We start from the raw sequence: 23236 nt of genomic DNA on the forward strand, positions 1-23236 counted from the left end.
GGGTCATGTTGGGAGGTATGTTTTAGAGCAGTGGTCCTCAACCTCAGTCCTCAAGGACCCCCAACAGTGCACGTTTTCCAGGTCTCCACACAGAATCACATGTGAAATAATTTGCTCCACCTGTGATCTTTTAAAATGTGTCAGTGACTAATAAGTGCACCTGTTCACTTGCCAGGTGACCTGGAAAACGTGCACTTTTGGGGGTCCTTGAGGACTGAGGTTGAGAACCACTGTTTTAGAGTACTTGGGTATCTGTTGTTGAATAGTACAAATACTGATATATAGTACTCAATTTATGTCAGCATTGACCATGTTAATATTCATAATGTTACCATGAAAATATCATTACTGTCAGACTATGGACATTGTCAACAGGTTGATAATGTAATTTGTATGGTAGGTTTAACCGTAGCCACAACTGTCATGTCGATATTTTCCAATTAGACCATATTGACACAGTGAAAATCAACTTTTACCGCTCTTTTACAAAAACTCCAGATTTGACCCAGGACTTGGAGCATAGTTCCAATCTGGGTTAATAAAGGACATCGCCCCTTTCCACCAGCGTGCTGATGCCGACTCCTGTCTCTTTACCAGCACAGCATTCATTGCTTAATAAGTAAAACAGACAGAAGCCCTAGCACCAGGTACCAGCAGAGCACTGTACAACAGGGCAGAACAGCTTAAGTGTGGAGTCACAGCAGTGGAATGCGGCTCCGCTACATAGCACAGTACTGGGGCATGGCATCACAAGGCCGCGTCATTGTTGACTGCAAATTAATTGAGAATTATGTGGCTGAACTACACGTTCCATCAAAAACTGCCCTACATGGAACATCACATTCAATAGTGCAGGGCAGGACAGTAACCATACCAGTCTGCAGTCCCAGAGTCAGTTACTGCGTGCGCAGCGCAACTTGCGTCACCGAGGGCAATGAGATGATATCCCGCCTCCGGAATCCACCAATTACACGCTGGCTGCAGGCACGTAGCCCCCGCGTAACGACGTCGGACGCAGCGGCCGGAGTGTGACCGCAGCTCCCTCTTTTTTTCCCCTCACGGCGGCGACGTATTCGAACTACATTTCCCGGCGGTCAGTGCAGCTCTTGCGTCACCACGGAGCTGCGCGGTCGCAGTTACAGGCAGCAGCGAGCGGGTAGCGCGAGGAGTGGAGGCCCCATACCGGGAGCCCAGCCCAGTGTCCGCCCGGCCCCGAGCCGAGTCACCCCTCCGGCTCCACAAACCCGGGCCCCGAGGGACGGCGCACGTCAGCGGGAACTTCGTTGTCGATTAAGCTGCGGTAAGGCGCGCAGGAGCCTCGGGCCAGAGTGACCCGAGGAGGAGTCAGTCGGATGGCGGCGGAGGGGGGAGGCACGGGGACTGGAGGCAGGATTCGGAGCCGGAGATATCACGTGAGCGCTGGGAGAACACCGTACAGCAGGAATCGCCAGCAAGGCCGTCAGGTAGGTCCTATTTATGTGTGTGTGTCCGTACCTATTTATGTGTACATGTGTGCCCGCGCTCTGAGGTACATGCATGTGCGAACCCTATGAACGTATGTGACTGTCATTTCCCATGTGTCTTTATTGATTACATGTGTAATCCCCGGTGTGTGTCAGGTGGGAACATAGCGCTCCTTCGTTCCTGCACTGACATCATGGTTCTCTCTCAGAGCTGCCTGTGTGGATTGATGCTGAGCCTGTTATATTTCTCCACTTCCATTGTTGGCTGCAGATCATATTTTATGTGCTTCTTATTTTTAATGGGGTGTTTTTTTTTTTTTTGTCTTTTTGTCTCAGAAAAAAAAAATGTTATTTTAATTGTTTGATATTAGACACTGAGGTGAACAGTGTGTCAGTAGGTGGGACATGTGCTCTTAAGGCCCCAATACACAATGTGACTTCTCTGAAGGGAGAAGCCACATACCATCTCCGGGCAGCAGTATCACATTTTTTTTTTTATTTATTAACAGTTTCTTATATAGCGCATACATATTCCGCAGCGCTTTACAGAGAATATTTGAACACTCACATCAGTCCCGCATATGCGGTCCTTTTGCATAGAATGTATGTATCCTATGCTATCCCAGCAAGGGTTGCCAGATCTCCAGCTCTGATCCAATGCTGAATCTGAATTTCCTCCAATATTTATTTATTAACAGTTTCTTAGAGCGCAGCATATTCTGTTGCGCTTTACAGAAGGAGACAGTGATACAACAAATAGTATTTACAGACAGTTAAAATGGCCCTGCTCTCAAGCTTACAATCTATAGGGAAATAAACAATGATGGATACTGTAATCTTTATTGCATTAATTTCACCAAACTGCGAGGTTCCTGGTATGCTGAAAGATACGGTGACCCAGGAGTTTTGCCATGGGTCAAGAGGATGGAAAGTGTATATGATGGTATATTAAGAATAAGTGACTGGTTCTGGAATTTGATAAGCTTGCCTGAAGAGGTGAGTTTTCAGGGAATGCTTATAGCCTGAGTGTGTTAGAATAGGATGAAAAGTGGCCAAATTGTACTAGTGTCACCTTTTTAGGACCGTAGGTCCCTATTTGTGTGCGGTGACACTGTGGGATGCCTCAGGGCACTTTTAGGGGTGACCTGGAATGGTAGTCCAAGACCTATTAAAATTATTTATGGTCAATGTAACAGGCAAAATCAGTGCTTGTCCTGCCAATCAGAAGCAAATCCTGTCCCTCACCACATAACTGAACCTGAGGATGACATATAAACACGTTTTTTAATTAAACATTTTTTTTAAACTTCACAATAAGAAACTTTAGGCCAATATGTGCCATACTGTAATTATAGTTTAGGGGGGATGCAGTTTAAATCCCGGCGGTCGGGATCCCGGCGTTCAGAATCCCGACGCTGGAATCTGACCGCCGAAATCCCGACACTTTCTCCCTCCGTGGTTGTCCACGACACCCCTTGAGGCAGAATAAATTAGCCTGCCGAGCGTAGCGAGGCATCCGGCCCACTGTGTGGCGATCCATGTCCCCCCCTTGTCGGTATTTCGGCGGTCGGGATTTTGAACGCCGGGATTTCATACTGAATCCAGTTTAGGTCAGTGGTTCCCAAACTGTGCTGTGGGAGTACCTTGGATTGGTGGTCCAGGAACAATTCTAATCATTTGTGGCCCATGTTATAGGCAAAACTAATTCTTGTGGTTTCCCATTATAAAATATGTATACAAACAGAAGGGGAAATGTGACCCTCACATCATAACTGACCCTATGGATGACCTATAAATCCAATTTACTTTTTATATATCAGAACCCCCCCTCCACACTGGGCGATTTTGAACTATAAGCAGCTCACTCTTAAGGCCCATACACACTAGAAGATTTTCATTTCAAAAGACTTTGCCAAAATCTCTGAAAGATATATCTTTTACCAAAATAGTGCGTACACACTGAGCTAGTTTCCCCAAAGAGCAAGAGATTTTCAGGAGGCGAAAGTCTACAAGGATGGGAGCAGCGGCCAATTTATTCAGTGCATTCCTGTTATTGGTGCATGATTTAGAACTGATTGCTGGGCTGCATATATTCGGAGCCCAGGGTTCAGGTAAACTACACCTGCTCCACCCTGACCGGGCAAAATGCCACCCATGTGCATGGCAAAATTTAATTTGCAGCTGTGCACGTAGGGAGAAATCCATTTAAAATATACATTGGGGGTGCAGTGGCGGCGGTAAAATATACATTGCTGGCCTGCAAAAAAATGTAAGGCACGGCTTTGTGGGACAGGGGACTATGCACTCCATAATGCCCTTTACACATATACCACATACCGTAATGCCCATTACACATTATGACACACACCGTAATGCCCATTACGCATATGCCACACACCATAATGCCCATTACATATAATGCCACATAAGTGTCGTTTACCTACATGCTCATTGCTAGGGTTTTCATGCACGGTGCCAGGGGTAACATGCTATGTGCACTGCATCCTTACGCTCACCTTGCCCCGCTGTCTGTCCCTGCCTGCATCAGTAAAGGAGACCGCCGGGCAGAGCGGGCGGGAAATCCGACTGTCTCAGAGCAGGTCCATCTGTCCGCGACTCGCAGCCAATCAGGCGACGGTGGCTCGCGAGTTGCAAGCAGGCGTGTCACTCCAAATAGCCGCACAGCGGATGGTTGGACCTGCTCTGAGACAGCCGGGTTTACCACCACTCTGCCGGCTGTCTCCTTTAATGATGCAGGCAGGGACAGACAGCAGGGCAAGGTGAGCGGACGTTCCTCCTCCAAAATGGACTGACAGAACGCAGTTCTGCCTAGTTCTGGCTCAATTTAACTCATAGTGGGCAGTAATATATACATTGCTGGCATGTGCCAGCAATGTATATATTACTGGCTTACCATTGTCATTGGTGCCCAGTGGTGCCAGTAATATATAGATTGCTGGCATGTGCCAGCAATGTATATATTACTGGCTTACAATTGTCATTGGTGCCCAGTGGTGCCAGTAATATATAGATTGCTAGCATGTGCCAGCAATGTATATATTACTGGCTTACAATTGTCAGTGGTGCCAGTAATATATAGATTGCTGGCATGTGCCAGCAATCTATATTTTACTGGCTTGCAATTGTCATTGGAGCCCAGTGGTGCCAGTAATATATAGATTGCTGGCATGTGCCAGCAATCTATATATTACTGGCTTACAATTGTCATTGGTGCCCAGTGGTGCCAGTAATATATAGATTGCTGGCATGTGCCAGCAATCTATATATTACTGGCTTACAATTGTCATTGGTGCCCAGTGGTGCCAGTAATATATAGATTGCTGGCATGTGCCAGCAATCTATATATTACTGGCTTACAATTGTCATTGGTGCCCAGTGGTGCCAGTAATATATAGATTGCTGGCATGTGCCAGCAATCTATATATTACTGGCTTACAATTGTCATTGGTGCCCAGTGGTGCCTAACATATACATTGCTGGCACATGCCAGCAATGTATATATTATTGGCTTAAAAGAGAAAACATTGGTGGCCAGTGCTGCTCCGTGTGGAGCAGGGGGTGGGGGGTGCATCAGCTGCATGCACCTGTGGGCGGCCGGGACCGGGCGGCAGAGCATCGACAGACCCGTGTGGACATAGCACGGGTGAACAGTGGAGTGGAGCGCGGCGGGGCGGACCAGCGCGGCAGCAGGCAGGGTGAGACAGGCGGGGGAGCAGGGCTCTTCACCAGCCAGCCGCCGCAGCAGCCAGCCGGACGAGTGAGCGGGGCAGCGAGGACAAGTCCAGGAGGGTGAGTATGACAGGCGAGGGGGCGGGGGGCGGGCGGCGGGGCGTACCGCCGGGCTGAAAGTGGTTAATCACTTTCAGCCCTGCAGCGTACACACACAGCGATGATGGATGGAAAACCATCCATCATCGCTGGATCTGCTGGTAAAACCAGCAGATGAAAGACCTTCCTAGCGGTGATGCGGGAGCGCGCATCATCGCTAGTCGGGGGTCGCTGTCCCATACACACTAATCGATTTTCAGCTGAAAATCGGTCAAAACGCCTGTTTTGACCGATTTTTAGGTGAAAATCGTCAAGTGTGTATGGGCCTTTAGGTGGCCATACACACGCAGTTTTATCTTTAGATTTGGCTGGTTGGAACAAAAACATGGTTATGGATGAGCAGCTCAAAAGTCACCCAGTGTGTATGGCCCGGCTGCAGCAGATAGGGTTGATGGCTTTCCATAGCGTCCTGCAATCACTTGGACAGGTGAAAATTTCTCAGTGTATGCGTGAACTGAGCAATTTTTCATCCCAGCGATAATCCTAATCATCGCAGTGCATACACACTGGGCAAAAATTCCCAGTGTGTATGCACCTCAAGGAAATGTGCTTGTTAAGTTTGTTTTATCCTCATAGGGGGGAAACAACTTATTTTTCTCTGTCCTTATAGTGTGCAGATCATCCAATATAATAGAAAGCTAATGCTGCTTCTCTCCTCCATGTGGGGAACTGAGTGTTGTGCCCATTGGCATCCATTAGAGGGAGCAATTCAAGTGTTGCTCTGTTCAGTCACGCTCAGCCACGGATATGATTGAACATTTTAATCTTTTCCTGTAATGTTCTGAAACTATATTGTTCTACTTTTTATGAGCCCTGTATCTGAGTGATCCCAGTGTCAAATTTGCTTCCCTTGTTCCTTTAGTACACAAGCAAATGCAAAAAGTTGAAAGTACAGTATTGTTAAATACTATTTCTATAACAAGGCTTATTACAGTATCTCAGGAAAAGGGCTACACAGTTTTTAAAGACTTGTGGGGTGCATTCAATTGCAGGTGATAACCACTTTTTTACTGAAAACTGGTTATTCGCCAATTCAATTGTGATACTTCTGTGTAGGATTTAAGACACATTTTCCCCACCTCTTGAGCAGTGCAAAGTTGGGGAAAATCCCTGTTTTTAAGGTAACGATGTCTGGGCCTTATTTCAGAACTACTGGAACACACTCCCTAATTATTAGCTACTTAGAATGTTTTAGTCATCTTCATTTTGCCAGTAATGACATGTCATTTTTGGGTTAAAAAATGTGCATGAAAATGGTTTAATTAATGTGGGATGGGATAGGTGTGTTAAAAGGTACCCACACATGGATATATATCATTTACAATCCAATGTCTATCCAATTTCCCCTAAAATCCAGAACGTTCCTGATCATGCTCACACACAGAACGATAGAGTAAACAATAGGAGGGCAAAGATTGATAATTTAAGGACTGCAAACCATATACCACATCACTGTCATATTGCTCATCGTTATTTAATATTCTCATTTTCTTTAAGGTGCCACAAGTGGTATGCAGCGCCATACATATAGCACTCATTGTACAATACAGCGTACATGGAACTAAAACATAGCACAAGTAACAATTAGCAACAGAGCAACTAATGCTGCTTTCAGACCGCATTAGACCAGGTATTTAAAATGGGTCAGAGCAAGTTTAACCCCTTTCACATCACATGTAAATACCTGGTCTAAAGCAGGTTTGCGGTGTGAAAGCAGCTGACACATCCCGGAGATGCGCTGGGCAGTGACCTTATGGAGGGGATCAGGCACTAGAGCCTGCACCTAGACTACCAGCAGGAGCTTCCACACTGCAGGCAGGGAGGAGAGCTGCAGGACGCTGAAAGGGTAAGGGTAGGGGGTCTGACACTGAGCATTAGCTGGTCCCCTCTGAGTCAGCGTAGTTCATATTTAATGAGCCGGACGCTCATTACATATGCACATATGTAATGAGCGGCCGGCTCATTTAATATGCACTGCGCTGGGGACCAATAGTGCTCACTGCTGCCTGGGTACCGTTTCAGACCCGTTCAGACAGCAAAAAAAATGTGTCCGAAACGAGTAGGACCCTGCTTTTTTACCGTTTTCCAAAAAATTTTTTGGAGGAAACGGTAAAATCACTCAGCACCTTTCAGATCTCACATCTTACCGTTTTAAAACTGTTAAAAATCGGCAAAATACATTTTTTTTTTTTTTTTTTTTTATTGAGGTCTGAAAGGGGCATTAGATATAGGCAAATAAATGAGATGAGATGCAGGTTTATATGGCAGGTGAGTAAGAGCTGTAATTGAAATGCAAGAAGAGTGCTGTGAGAACAGGAGGGAAGAGGGCCCTGCTCCAAGGAACTGAGGGCCTTATTTAGTTCACTCTTTCTGACAAAATCCTTCTTAGCTGGACAAAACCATGTGCACTGCAGGTGGGGCAGATGTCAAATGTGCAGAGATAATTAGATGTGGGTGATTTATTTTGTTTCTGTGCAAGGTAAACACTGGCTGCTTTATTTTTACACTGCAATATAGATCTCACTTTGAAGTAAAACCCCACCCAAATCTAATTCTCTCTGCACAAGTAACATCTGCCCCACCTGCAGTGCATGGTTTTGTCCATCTAAGAAGGATTTTGTCAGAAAGAGTGAACTAGAATAAAGCCCTTAGTGTTTAGAGCAGTGGTAGCAAACTCCAGTCCTCGAGCTACCAACAGTTCACATTTTCCAGACAACCTAGCTGTTGCACTCATTACTCACTGACACATTTTAAAATCCACAGATGGAGCCAATTACTTCACTTGTGATACAGTGAGGAGATCTGGAAAACATTCTGTTGGTAGCACTTGAGGACTTGCGTTGGCTACCCCAGGTTTAGTGGGGGAGGGAGAAACAGGCAGCATGAGGTGCAGGTAAGGAGGCCTGAAGGCAGGAAGTGAGCATGGCAGGTAACGTCAGGACATCATGCCTGCACGCTGAACAATGTGCACGAAAGATCATTCATCTTTCCGCCCGTTGAAGGGATCAGCAGGCTCAATGAACGACCGGTGTCCACCCGCATTGGAACGTGATCGTGGAGCCTGCACACAGAACGTTTTTAAACTACAGGTTGAGTATCCCTTATCCAAAATGCTCGGGACCAGGAGAATTTTGGATAACGGATTATTCCGTATTTCGGAATATTTTTATATATCAATGATGTTTTTTGAAGTATCTTGCATTTATGCTGTATAAACACTTAAAATACACACATATATATTTTATTACCACATAAAATACACACAAATATATTTTATTTGTTCAAAAAACAAGGTTTCAAAACATGAAACAAAATTTGTGTACTATCTGAGATACTGAATTTGAATGGCAAGCAATCATTTTCTTGTACATATATAGTGCCAGTTACATGTCATGTCCTCAGTAGTGCTGTTACATATGTCCCCAGTGAGTTTTTATGAAAAAAAAAAAAAAAAAAATTTCATCACTTTCTGGAATGTATGGTTTTCGGAATAATTCGGATAACGGATATTCGGATACGGGATACTCGACCTGTATTTTTTGTTCTGATCAGGTGAAAACAGTCATATAATTTAAAAAAATCTTGCCGTGTGCACCTTAAGATTGCAGATGGATGTTTTTTTTTTGTTTTTTTTTTGCTGTAATAAAGGACCGCAAAATTATTTTATTATGGGAACTAATAAAATTCCACTGTAATACAATATTTAGGAATTTATGGGTGGTACAGGCAGATTGTCCTATTTTCACCTATTCTTAAAGTGTAAAATCACCAAGAATTTAATTGCAGATGTGATGTTCTTTCCGTTGCTGCAGCATTTTGCTATTGAATTGAACGACAATGTAGGTATTCTTACAGTGGGGATGTCCTAAAGCTACCCCCACAGACGGGAGACCGCTGAAAGGCCAAACTTTGATGCGTATGCTGCAAAGGTGTAAAACTTTATAAGTGTGGTTTCCTGACAAAGTGGCTGCTCTGCACACCTGGGACATTGACACTCCTAGCTGCTGCCAAAGAGAGCTACAGAGCATGTAAAATGAGCTGAAATGACTTCTGGAGGACTCCTAAGCCTCCCGAATTGTTAGGCAAATCCAATACTATTCAGTGAGCTGGGGGAAAGAATGTATTAGTACAGTATTAACCCCTCCCTCATGCACCTGAGTAATATTACTGAACTAATTGAGCATCTACCACTATCTGTATGTAAATCCAGCGAGTTGTCTGCTTTGAAGCTTGCCAGCCTCTCTTCGCAGCATCATACATAACAGACAATTTTTTTCGTAAAGACGCAGGGCAGGAACCACGTGCAATGTGGTTGACCCTCCAGCATCGGTACAGCTATGTGCTGATTTATATGGAAGGCCTATACGACCCTAGGTAAGTAACCCTGCCTTGTTCACAGCTCTGCCCTGTCCTTGTGAAACACCAAATAAGATGCCTGCCAGGGTAAGGCCCCTAAATCAGAGACCCATCACGCTTATGCTAGTGTGAGCAAAAGCACGGTCTTCCATGTCGGGATCTGTAACTCCAGAGTCCAAAATTTTACTTGATGTGTATTCTGTGGCCCCTTGCACGCTTCGGGCTCGGTGGCTCGATATGCTCGCCACACTTTATAAAGTCAACTCCACGCCGATGTGGATAGTGGGGGTATGAACAGGTCGAGAGTATGCATACTGCATCCCCTCACGGGGCAAACTGTTCTTGCCACGCTTTGGGCTGATGTGGGTAGTGGGGGGGTGTTGCATCGCAGATCGAATCGTATGCGAATATCGCATGCCATTTGCATATGATTTACATACGATCTGCTGGGAAGTGCTGCCGTGAAACTAAACAAGTACCATCTGAAACCCCCTAAGCATGTTTGCTAATCATTGTACAATCAAAGAAAAACTTATTGCACTGTTAAATGGTATGGTTTATTTGTATAGGTTAATCGTGAGTGAGGAGGTAGGTATAGAAGTCAAGGTATAAAATAATTAGCGTGACAAGATTAGGAGTCCCGGTACTTGTTTCCTAGCACGGCCACACCGATTTGCATCGGGGTGGTCGTGACGGAAAAATTGCGTCGGTCGCATCGCATGCGACCAAATCGCATGCGATGCGATCGACACGATTTTTACATTGAATCAAATGTGAATAGGGTCCCTGGGACCCTATTTTACATTGCCTTCAATGTAAAATATTCCCCAGACCCCCAATTTGACCCCCTCAACGCCACCCCACGATTGACGCCAACCGGAAGCGTGGCGAGCGCAACGGTGCGCGTCCTCCGACCTTTTCATACCCCTACTATCCACGTCGGCGTGGAGTTGAGAATATAAAGTGTGGCGAGCCACCGAGCCCGAAGCGGCTCGGTATACGCGTCCCCTCGCGGGTCTCGCTGCGCTCGCCACGCTTCGGGCACGCTGCGCTCGCCACACTTTATATTCTCAACTCCACGCCGACGTGGATAGTAGGGGTATGAAAAGGTCGGAGGACACGCACCACCGCCCGTCGCGGGCTCGCTGCGCTCGCCACGCTTCGGGTTGGCGTCAGTCGTGGGGTGACGACGGGGCCCATATACAATGTCAAATGGGTCATATTGGCCCATTTCACATTGTTTCCTATGTGAGATGGACTTAATCAAGTCCATCTCATCTTGTGCCATTATAATGGCACAAGACCGACGCGATGCTCCCGATTTCAATGTTAAAAAATATTTTAACATTGAAGCCTATAGCAAAATCGTGGGCATCGCGTCGGGGGCAATGTTAATGGCCGTGACCGACGCGATGCCCGCGATTTTGCCTTTGCCAGCAAAATGGACCTGATTTCAAAGGAAATCGGGTCCATCGCGGGCATCGTGTACCTTAACTTTTAAGGTACACAATGCCCGCGATTGTGGCCGTGCTAGGAAACAAGTACCGGAGTCCCTTTCTGTGTGAAGAAGGGTCTTATTTTGGTATTTTTGTGTGGCACGGGGCACTGAGAATTGAAGCTAATTACAGACACCAAGACAATGGAGGGCACAGGGGAGAATGTGAATTTGAGTGTAAGGTAAAGGTTTACAAAAAGGAAATTGGACACGTGTTATGAAAGTGAGACTTTGGATGGAAAGAAAGTTAGATTGTCATTTTAATAGATATGGTAGTTGGGGCCAAAAGAGTATTAGGGGGGGTATTAAATGAAATATGGCGTATGTGCAAAACAATTTTTTATTTTTTATTTTACATAATGGATGGAATACCTGTTTTTGAGCAAATACAGAGATCCGGGAACTTATCCCAGTTCCCTGAGTTTTTTTTTTTTTTTGCATAAAAGGTATGTCTTATGAGGCAAGATCCCCTATAGCCGGCAATATCTGTAATACACTGAGGCTAATTGAATTTGAGTTTGGTTATTGAGAAAGTGTAGAATATGAAATCGAGGAACACAAAAAGATAAAGAGAGCAAGAGCAGGAGATGTTGGGTACACAGACGATTGGCTCGATGAGCGATAGTCACAGATTCTGCCGAACTTCCAGGCAAACACACTACTGCATACACACTGAATGTATTATTCAGTGACATCACCTCTACTACATGCAGTTGTAGACATTGGGCGTTCATCCGGTTGACTCGCTTGGATGCAAATTCGCACCTTTGTGTGTTCACCAGAACCCGCCTTGCGAATGGCAGGCCGCCTTCCCCACCTTTGCATGCTGTGTATGTTTGCACAGCCTGCGAATGGATGTCTTGCATAAACATCAATTTGCAGGCCAAGGGTAAGCAACATCTTTCGATGGTCGCCGATCATTGAAAGATGTGGTGCTTGCACGCATATATAAAGTGACTCTCTGGTTATATATGACCCGGGGGTGGTGGGCTGTTGCTGTTTAAAGATGTGCAGGAGAGCACATCGTTAACGATTTTGAGTATACACACTAGATGATATGCATAATATAGCATTACTGTTATCTAGTCCAGTGTGCATCCAGCATTAAGAGAACCATACACTTGTGCGATATTCCAAAGCATTTTATGGTGCTTAAAGTGCCCTCTTCCAGCACCAGATGTCTAGGATTAATTTTTGTTTGAAGCCAATTGGAGTGTGGGGGGAGACCGAAGTACCTGGAGGAAACCCACGCAAGCACGGGGAGTAATAGATGTATATGAGCACAGCACAGCCCAGAACAAGGCAAGCTATTAAAGTTAGTTAGGTCTTAGCAAAGGTTGCATAAGTGCTGTAATTTCCAACATAAGTCACCAGGAAAATTAAAAACTTTGGTACGTTGATCATTAATTTATCAGAGTTAAAAAAAAGGTGTTAAGTTTATTGGTTTGGGTAAATTGTATCTTTTTATTGTTAGTTAAAATAATTTCGAAACATATAATAATAATAGACACTTTGCACAAGACAAACAAAAAAAGGAATAGAGGCAGCGCTGTGCAAAATCACTTTTACTTATTTATTAAAAATAGTTATAATAACACTTTAAAAGTTATCTGTAACTGTGTATCAACAGTATTTAACAGCCATAAACAATCCTACAAGCATAATAAACATATACCCCCCTTAACTGATTAGTAAGACATAGGATTAGCTCCATGCATGCAAGAATTTAAGAGTTTTTTTTCTCTCCTGTGATCACTTCATTATAATTGAATGGGTTAGTGGATTAGTATTGGCTCAGTCCAGTCCCACCTATGTGCACATGGTTTAGAATTTTATACTTATAGTATTTTCAGCTGCTGGGTGAGGGAAGTGGCTTCCAGACTCCGGTGTCACACTCCGACCACTGGTGCTTTCCAAATAGATGCGGTCATATCAGAGGTTCTCCACCGGCTCTCTAGAAATGGCTGCCAAACAAAGTCCCCGTTCTCCTCTACGCGTTTCTCCGCCTAAACAAGTCTCGGCGGCTTCCTCAGGAGGTGTACTTTGCACAAGACAGGGAACTGAAATAAATACTGCTGTACATGGGAAAATCTGTCCGGGGAGGTCATTCATACTGGTGCTACAGACTGCTTTGCATAGTGCAGAGCTGTCCACAAAGCCGCTCATCTGCTAATATCAGGGATGCGGTATCTCTCATTGGGGCAGATGTATGAAGGGTCGTTATGGGGGAGAAGGGGTATCAGCGCACGTTATGTGCACTGATACCGCTTCTCCCCCATGTATGATCGAGCCGGGATGCATTAATGGACAGGGGCGCTATGCTCCCCTGTCCATATCGGCGCTGCTATCAAAATGATAGCAGGCCGAATGTATGAACGGTCAGCATCGAAGCCGGGTTTGGCTTCGCCAGCATCAGGCTGGCGAAGCCCTATCTAAACAGCAGGGACAGCGCTATCCCTGCTGTTAGGTCTGGGCTGCGCTGGAGATCTCGCGTGTACAGCGAGATCCCGCGCATGCCCAGTGCGGCCGGCCTGGGGACAGGAGATAGCGCATCAGTATTAACTGATGCGCTATCTCCAGAAAGGGACATCGCCGGAGGGGGGAGTTAACGCTCCCCCGCTTCGGCAGACAAGATGTTAATACATCTTGTCGATGTCCCTTCCTTCTTCGCCTCGCTATTGAGGCGAAGCAGGAAGTATCATAGCGGCGCGATAAGCGCTGCTATGATACATCTGCCCCATTGCCGGGCTGTACACAGAGCTCTGTGGAGGCCAGATCATCATCACTTTCAGGACTCATTGGGGCAGATGTATCATAGCAGCGCTTATCGCGCCGCTATGATACTTCCTGCTTCGCCTCAATAGCGAGGCGAAGCAGGAAGGGACATCGACAAGATGTATTAACATCTTGTCTGCCGAAGCGGGGGAGCGTTAACTCCCCCCTCCGGCGATGTCCCTTTCTGGAGATAGCGCATCAGTTAATACTGATGCGCTATCTCCTGTCCCCCGGCCGGCCGCACTGGGCATGCGCGGGATCTCGCTGTTCACGCGAGATCCCCAGCGCAGCCCAGACCTAACAGCAGGGACAGCGCTGTCCGTGCTGTTTAGATAGGGCTTCGCCAGCCTGATGCTGGCGAAGCCAAACCCGGCTTCGTGCGTTCATACATTCGGCCTGCTATCATTTTGATAGCAGCGCCGATATGGACAGGGGCGCATAGCGCCCCTGTCCATTACCGCATCCCGGCTGCTTCATACATGGGGGAGAAGCGGTATCAGTGCACATAACGTGCGCTGATACCCCTTCTCCCCCATAACGACCCTTCATACATCTGCCCCATTGTTCTTTACGCTGAAGATGGTTCTTAATGACATTGGCTGTATGTCCTGCTGCACAATTATTTTGGAGACCCCTCACTGATGGTATTGTATAAACAATAAGTACTTGTCCATATTATTATTATTATTATTATTATTCATATCGTGCCACAAAGGTTCCGTGGCACTTAACAATACACAAATGAGCAAAAACGTATAACTAATTACAGTACAAGACAATTTAGGACAAGTACATGGTAAATATGGATAGTTGCATCAGGGGACAGGACACTGAAGTAATCATGAGGGTGGCAGAGGTTTATATATTCTAAGAAAGGCACATGAGGAGAGAGGGCCCTGCTCCTGAGAGCTTACATTCTAAAGGGGAAAGTCAGACAGACGGGTGACTGCAAATTTTCTGCACGCCAGTTTTTTGTTTTCATACTTTTCCATGTCAAAGGTATGACTTTTTGGATACAATTCTTCCATGAAGACCACTTCTGGGGAGACTTTTCAAAAAGTAGATGTGTGTACCTGGGTCCCACTGATTTCTGCCAGTTGTGGGTGGATGACGCTGCTATGGTCCTCTATCAACCAGAACAAACCTCATTGTTCAAATGTCAATTTATTTCAAATCCCCTGTATACAATGGATATGTATACTGTGTGGTACTAAGAAAGAAAGGGGTTAAAATAGCAGGAAACACAGAAGAGCAAACAAAAAGCACCTGTGAGGAGAAAAAGTTGTTAATGGATGTTTACGCTCCTTAATAAGAGTATTTGCAAGGTCTGTTGGGAGTACTGGCACTGTCCCTACCTCTATTGCGGCACTGTGGGCGGTGTTCGGATCTGGCGGCAGCTGGTGTGAAAGCCACGTCTATCTCCTCTCCGTCTTCAATGCTTTGGCACGTCTATGCGCTGATGGATGGAAACATCACTAGGCAGCCGTGGGTCGATCTGGGTGACTGGGTAAGGCGGACAGGCACTCTGTCCTCCACGGGCAGCAGTATCAATGCACTTCAAGATATTTCCTGCTTGTATTGTTTTTTTTTTTTTTTTTATAGGAAAAACTTTATTGCTAAAAAGGAAGTGGTCATCAAAAAATGGTGGTAACCACATGTTCAAGCCAATATTATGCTGGAAGGTCCTTCCAAAAGAAGTTGGGCCAGTATATTGCTGGAATGCCCTTTCAATAAGGATTAGAGGTACTTCTTTACTTTCACGGCGCCACTAGATTAGGACAGATAGAAAATCGCGGTCATCGCGGGCATTGAATGCACTAAAAAATCGGGTGCTACGCGATGCCCGCGATTTCCCATAGGGACCAATGTTAAATTTCTCAATGGACACGATTTTCTGTTCAATGCCTCAATTGACACGATTTTTCCATAGGAAACAATGTTAAATGGCCCACAGAGGCCAAATAGGCACCCTCAAGTTGTTAACGCCACCCCACGATCAACGTCAACCCGAAGCATGGCGAGCGGCGGCGGTACGCGTCCTCCGACCTTTTATCCACTAGGGCGTGGAGTGAGAATAGAATAGTGTGGCGAGCGCAGCGAGCCACCGAGCCCGAAGCGTGGCGAGCGCAGCGAGCCCCGCGAGGGGACGCGGATACCTGTGAAGCCCGCGAAGGGACGCGTTTACCTGTGAAGGTATCCGCGTCCCCTCGCGGGGCTCGCCACGCTTCGGGCTCGGTGGCTCGCTGCGCTCGCCACACTATTCTATTCTCACTCCACGCCCTAGTGGATAGTAGGGCATGAAAAGGTCGGAGGACGCGTACCGCCGCCCTTTGCGGGCTCGCTGCGCTCGCCACGCTTCGGGTTGATCGTGGGGTGGCGTTAACAATTGTGGGGGCCATTTCACACTTGAGGGTGCCTATTTGGCCTCTGTGGGCCATTTAACATTGTTTCCTATGGAAAAATCGTGTCAATTGAGGCATTGAACAGAAAATCGTGTCCATTGAGAAATTTAACATTGGTCCCTATGGGAAATCGCGGGCATCGCGTCGCACCCGATTTTTTAGTGCATTCAATGCCCGCGATGACCGCGATTTCTAGTGGCGCCGTGAAAGTAAAGAAGTACCGGATTAAATATATAAAAAAATTAGGATACAATATATTAAAGTTAAAATACTTCTAAAAAATGTCAAAAGTGTAAATAAAATGAAACAACAAGTTTTTTTTTTTCTCCTCCTTAAAGGAACAGGTGCTTTTTGAAAAAAAATTAAGAATAAGAAAAGGAATAAGAAGAAAAGAGAAATTGCTTATTGAATTGATTGAAAATGTATTTAAAGGAATGCGTTCAGATCAAAGTATATGTTCATGCCTTTAGGTTTGAGGCTTTGTAATTCAAAGATCCACTTCGACTCTACTTGTTTTAGATGTCTGATGTGGTCCCCGCCTCTCCAACTTGATTTAACTTTTTGGATTCCAATGAATCCAAAACCTTTCGGTTTTTTGTTATGGAAGATTAAAAAGTGGTTTGAAAGGCTATGCGTAGTAAGGCCTCTTTTGATTTTATAAATATGTTCAGAAATTCTGATTTTTAGCTGTCGTTTCGTCTGTCCTACATATTGATACCCACAGGGGCAATGAAGTAGGTACATTACCCCTTCAGATTTGCAAGAAATTAAGTCTTTTATTTTGTATTCTTTCTTGGTACTGTTTGAAGAAAAAGTGGTGGTGGGTTTAGTTGAGGATCTTCCTTAATTTTTACATGCTTTGCATTTTAAGCAGAAGTGGAAGCCTTTGGATTTCTTCCCTTCTCCGTTGTCTGTTGGATTGATAGTGCTGGTAACTAATTCTTGTTTCAGGTTCCGTGCTTTTTTGTATATAATACATGGCCTGTCTGTAAGATATGGTTTTCGGTCATCTAATTGCAAGATGTGGCAGTTTGTTTTTTTTTCAAATGCTTTTTGGTTGCTGTTAAACCAAGTGATAGATAAAAGTTCTTCCTGGTTGTTGTCTTTGGTATGGGTTTTGTATTTTAATGTTTCTTTGCGGTCTAAGTTCGAAACTGTGTTTAATTGGGCTTTCAATGTCTCTTCTTTGTAACTCTTTTTATGAAGTTGTCTGTCATGATACTGCCATGTTTAAGAAACATTTCGGTATTGGTGCAGTTAGGCCGTAGGGGTAAGGCTAGAGGAAGAGGCCATGTTTGGTCGGTAACTCGCGGGCGCTGGGCAATGGGGCCACACAGGGGCGCAGTGCGGTACTTACCGCTGAGGCGTTGGATGATGTGTATGATGGTCCCTTGCGCTTCAGGGGCCGCAGGCACACAGAGGACGTCCCGGCAGACACCTTTGAGGATGCCCTGACTGACGGCTGGCTTCTGGCCAGGGCGCTGCAGACCTGGACCCAAGCTTTTAAAGAAGCTGGGAAGGGCTGCACTCAGATCACTCTAGAAAGTGAAACCAAAAAAAAAAATCTCTATATATCTCTATATATCCACACATATTATAATTTGTGCAAGCTAATGTGGAGCAGTGGTCCACTGTGTCTAGCTCCCTTGGGCACAAAAATCTAACTGGGGTTTGCTGGGTAATAGAGGGGAGGAGCCAGTCTTTTCTCAATGTTTTTGTTTTTGTGTGCCTAGCTCCCAGCAAGCCAGCTCTATTACCCATTGTGAATGCCAGTGGCCCCTGCTGGATGAAAGAGAAACAAGGGTTTCCAAACTATTTACTGGTGTAATATTAATGGCACTAAAATGTATTGGAGTTGTTCACTTTAACGGTGCCCACACATGGAGCGTTTTGGGCTTGCGATGCACGCTCTCATGCATAGCACAAAAAGTATGTGCTGCACATTCTTTTCTAGGCTAGACTGCATCACATCTAGTTCAAAAACGCACAGTGCTTTAGTACGTGTTTATCACTCTCCACTTTATCACTTTTTGATGCTATGTGCATCTGGCCCTGGATCATAACTGTGGAAAATGGGGTAGATTAGTGTGCACAAAGGTAGTTACTGTGGCTGTACTACTGTTGGTGGACAGCGGATGTGTAAACAGCTGTATCTTCATGCGGTTATGTCTTCTGTGTCTCTAGCACATGAATGTGTTCTACACATGTTGTAAATCTGTCTCTTAAAACAGACGGCTGTTGTACAAAAAAAATGTATGCATTATGTTCAGTTCTTGACAAACTTTTAGAAATATTGTTTTAATCGTATAGACATGACCTTTTAATAAGATTATATCATGTGTGGTGGTATTGCTGTTTCTAGACAGCATTTTCTGTAGCATCTACCGATATGAAACTCAAAAAATCTAAAATCATGCAAAAGTTCATTTAAAATTGAAACAAATATATATTATATAGACTCATTATATGCAGTGAGATTTTAAGCATTTATTTGTTATCAGGGTTCGCAAATACTCGCTATAGCGAGTATTTTACCCACTTTGGAGCACCAGGGACTCATTTTTTATGAATAGCTGGGTCCCCTGGGACCCAGCCATTTCGGGGTGCACGCCGTGTTAATATGTGTGGCAAGGGCGGAGGGATCGGTTTCCCCCTCAGTTGTGATGCGACCGGGAGAAGACACAGCGTGACTTATGGCCGCTTCATACATCTGCTGGAAGGGTCCCTGTCACCGCAGAGTCATAGGCAGCAGTGCACGGAAGCCGCGTAAGCTGGCTCCTGCACTGTGCCTCAACAACAGATGGCTGGAGCCAACACCAGAAGCAGCTGCTCAGCAGGGGAGCAGAGCTGCGGCTGGTGTGAGGACGGAGCATGAGGAACTGAAACCAGCATTGGGGGCCAGAACCAGGGAGGTGTGACAGTGAGGACGGAGCAGACCCGGGCAGGAAGTAGAGGTAAGAGGGGTTCGTGGTCCATTTAGCAGGCTGCTTGGCTGTGTCATGTAAGGGGATTTATTGCTAGCAGGAATCGGGCTGCAGACTTCTCTCCTCCTCTCCTACCTCGCGGTGCTGCTCTCTTGTGTGTCACTGTCACCTCCTCCAGGCTCTGAGTGCTGGCTGTTAATGGCCCACTTGTCCCCTCCTCCCCTCACTGCACGGCTGGCAGAGAGGCTGCAGCTCACCAATTAACTCTTAACAGGTAGAGCTGCATGTAGGAGAGGAGCCTATAGACTCTGCTGGGATTTCACTAACCCTATCCCTCCTGTTCCTGCTGCCATTACTTTTATTTTGTTCTAGAAACAATGGACAGGGGAAGAATCCTGATTGGTGCAGCACTATTCCGACATTATGCCTTTTTAGTAGGCTAGTATATGTGTATCTTGCTTTATGTGAGTGGGCAAATTGCCAATTGATTACCTACCTACCCCCCCCCCCCAACCCACAGTTTTGGGGTGCCCAAATCTATGTTTGCTTACCAAAAAAAAGAAAATAGGCTCAGGCTGGCCCTTGGCTCAGGGTATATGCCATATGGAAGAGAGGAGGAGGCTTCTGTATGTGCCATGCTTTGGAAGGGGAGAGGAGGCTTTATTCCGTTGGGACCCAGAAAAGGTCAAGTAGGACCCCGATTTTTTTAAGTGAGGGGTCCCAGGGACCCATCATTTTTGGGGGTTTTCGCGATCACTGGTTATTTTAATATTTATGGCTTGTAGCTTATGAAAACCTCCAAATACAAAATCTCAATAAATTGGAATATTGTGAAAAGGTTCAATATTGTAGGCTGTCGCACTCTAATCAGCTAATTAATCCAAAACACCTGCAAAAGGCTCGCTGAGCCTTTAAATGGTCTCAGTCTGGTTCAGTAGAATTCACAATCATTGTGAAGACTGCTGACCTGACATTTGTGCAGAAAACCATCATTGGAATCCTCATGCAAGGAGTGGCAGGGGAAAGTGTGGAAGGAAAAAGGGGCAAAAGCAGCAGGGATGACCGCAGCCTGGAGAGGATTGTCAGGAAAAGGCCGTTCAAAAGTTGGGGGGGACCCTCACAGGGAGTGCACGGAGGATGGAGTTTGTGCATCAAGAGCCACCACACAAAGACTGATCCTGGCCATGGGATTCAAATGTTGTACTTCTCTTGTCAAGCCACTCCTGCACAACATCAGTAGTGTCTTACCTGGACTAAAGAAAAAAAACAACTGGACTGTTGCTCAGTGGTCCAAAGTCCTCTTTTCTGATGAGCACAAATTTTGCGTCTCATTTGGAAACCAAAGTCCCAGAGATTGGAGGAAGAATGGAGAGGCACACAGTACAAGATGCTTGAAGTCCAATGTGAAGTTTCTACATTGTTTAGATTTGGGGAGCGATGTCATCTATTATTGGTCCACTGTGCTTTATTTAATCCAGAGTCAACACAGCCATTTCCCAGGACATTCTACAGCACTTCAAGCTTCCTTCAGCAGACGAGGTTTATGGAGATGCCAACTTTTTCCAGCAGGACTTGGCTCTCTGTCAGTAGGTTAACATGCTGCGGCTTCAGTGCAGGGATTATTAGTAGAAGCCAACGCTGGGGCTGCAGAGTCCAGGAGCCTGAGGTCTGCGGGATGCTTCTGAGAGCTGCTGCAGGATGGACCCCCTGTTACAGGGCTGCCGTCCTCTGCGGCAAGTGCTCCCCTTTCCTCCCAGCGCCTCATGCATTGCCGGGAGCCCGCCGCCCCATCTGCGCCGATGCTGCCTGTCTAATCCGAGCGGGTCCCATTCTAAAAAAAGTGAGTCCTTGGAAGGTATTAAAATACGAGCTATAGCGCGTATTTGCGAACTCTGGACATGAGAACGAATAATGCAGAAGAGTTGAAAACCGCAATAGAAGCCTCCTGGATTTCCATAAAACCTCACTAGTGCCACAGACTGATAGCATCAATGCTGTGCCGCATCGAGTAATTCATGCAAAAAGGGGCCCAAACTGAGTACATATGCATGATTATACCTTTCAGAGGGTTGACATTTCTTACAAAAAAATAAAAAATATATAAAACAAATTGTTTTAAATTTCATGTAATATTCAAATTTTCTGAGATTTTGCATTTGGGGTTTTCATAAACTATAAGCCATTATCATAAAAATTATAGCAAAGGCTTGAAATATCTCACTTTGCATGTAATGAGTCTATATAATCTCCTACACCTCAAGTTGAATTACTGAAATAAATGAACATTTGCAGAAAATAATAATATTTTTTTATTTTTTTTGGGAGTTTCACCTGCAAAGCTGCAGTATCACTTCAGTGCTTTTTTTTGTTGTCCATATTAACATCCATTGACAAGGAGACATTAAATGTTTATGGAACACTCCTCACTGTATGCTATATTATCTTGTTCTTTGATAACATAATGTGACTTTCAAATACTGTAAAAAATATCCATTAGACACGGTCAATGGAAAATGTCTGTACATTAATGAATTCTTTTGGTAAACATTAAAATGTAGAACCTGCTTTCTGTTACACATCTACAGGGTATCATCAGCCGTGTGACAGATACTGTAAAGAGCATCGTTCCCGGTTGGTTGCAAAAATATTTTAACAAGGATGAGGTGCCTGGTAGATCTCTGAACACAAATGAAGTGGAAGAGCATGTGGAGAACAGAGAGAATAATGACAGCCACATCTATGCAGAGGAAGATGGACCTGCAGCTGCTGATGACAGAATCACTCCAGAGCCAGTAAGGATTCATGAAGGTGAGTTTGAGTAACATACCAATGTCTTATTTCTTGTTTTGGTTTGTGACTTGGTACGTATGGGGTGTAGCTGATTTAGGTGTCGGGTGGTGTCTGCTAACTGTATTCAGTGAATTCGCACAGCAAGTGGCACTTAAAATCCAATTTCAGACTCTCTTTGTTCAGAGGAAATTCTGAGTTTATTATTTTTTTTTTGTAGTGCAAATTAGCCATTTTGCACCTCCTTTAAGGGGGATATTCAATCCTCCCACAACCATTCCCGACGGAGGAGATGGCTGCAAGGCCCTATTCAATGCTGTCTTCCCAGACAGTCAGGCTCGTTCTGCCGAGAACTACCAGGAATTGACAAGCTCACGGCCATGCCCCCTTCTTGACTCGCAGAAGGCGATAAATTGAATCTCAGTTGAGCAGACCGAGACCCAACATTTAATACCCACTGAGTGTTTAGTACTAACCGCTTTTTATATGTTTGTGCTGATGAGTTATCACTTGGCGTCCTGGAAGATCTCCCCAATTTTTCATGCACTTTTACCGTGTTGGATTTTGCTGAAAATTTGCTCATCCTTGAAATGAATACCACGGACAGGTATTTCTAATTAGATCTCTTCTCGGTTATGCACATTTGTGCATAGTCTGTGATGTGTCCCGGTGTGTAACTCTTTGTGTCTAATACGTTACTCAAGTTCTTAAGACCACACACTGCCTGCTCATAACACAAACTATAAATTACTAAGTACTGTAAGTTTAACACATTCATAGACCCAAAATAGCCTTTAATTAATTTGTGACTAGGACAATAATGAGATAAATAAAATGTTGTGTAGTTCAGTCTCTACCAGGATCAAATGACTGGATTGCATTTGTTCCATTTTAGCTGAGAACTGTTTGATTCATTTGACCACTCAGTAGGTTTCCCATTCCTTATGTCTGTCTCTTAAGCTTTCAAGTTAGTTTTATGGAGCTCTGTTAATGCTGTAATTGAATTGAATGAGGTTGGTGGTGTTAAAGGAGGTGTGTTGGTTGTGATAGTGTTCCTTCTAGGAACTAGTAAGGGCAGGGCGCCGCTGCATGGGGGCAGCGTAAAGGGGACGGACCGGACCCGCCAACGTCACTCTTTTGGGCAGTCCCGGGCCGCCAGCGTCACAAAAGGGGCATGTCCGTGAT

At 45.2% G+C, this 23236-nt stretch overlaps 1 protein-coding gene across 1 annotated transcript in view; it reads left to right on the plus strand.

Annotated features, from left to right (window-relative positions):
- The first annotated feature begins 1004 nt into the window (after window positions 1-1004).
- The window catches only part of NUP153 (nucleoporin 153), a 94991-nt gene continuing 72759 nt past the window's right edge, over window positions 1005-23236 (plus strand). Inside the window, exons 1-2 of the mRNA XM_083187871.1 lie at window positions 1005-1463; window positions 21850-22072. Coding sequence (XP_083043997.1) covers window positions 1353-1463; window positions 21850-22072 — 334 coding nt within the window. The 5' untranslated portion in view covers window positions 1005-1352. The remainder of the gene's footprint in view (window positions 1464-21849; window positions 22073-23236) is intronic.

The sequence above is a fragment of the Crinia signifera genome, chromosome 5 (genome assembly GCF_055691185.1).
Source record: "Crinia signifera chromosome 5, ASM5569118v1, whole genome shotgun sequence".
In the NCBI taxonomy this organism is placed as follows: Eukaryota; Metazoa; Chordata; class Amphibia; order Anura; family Myobatrachidae; genus Crinia; species Crinia signifera.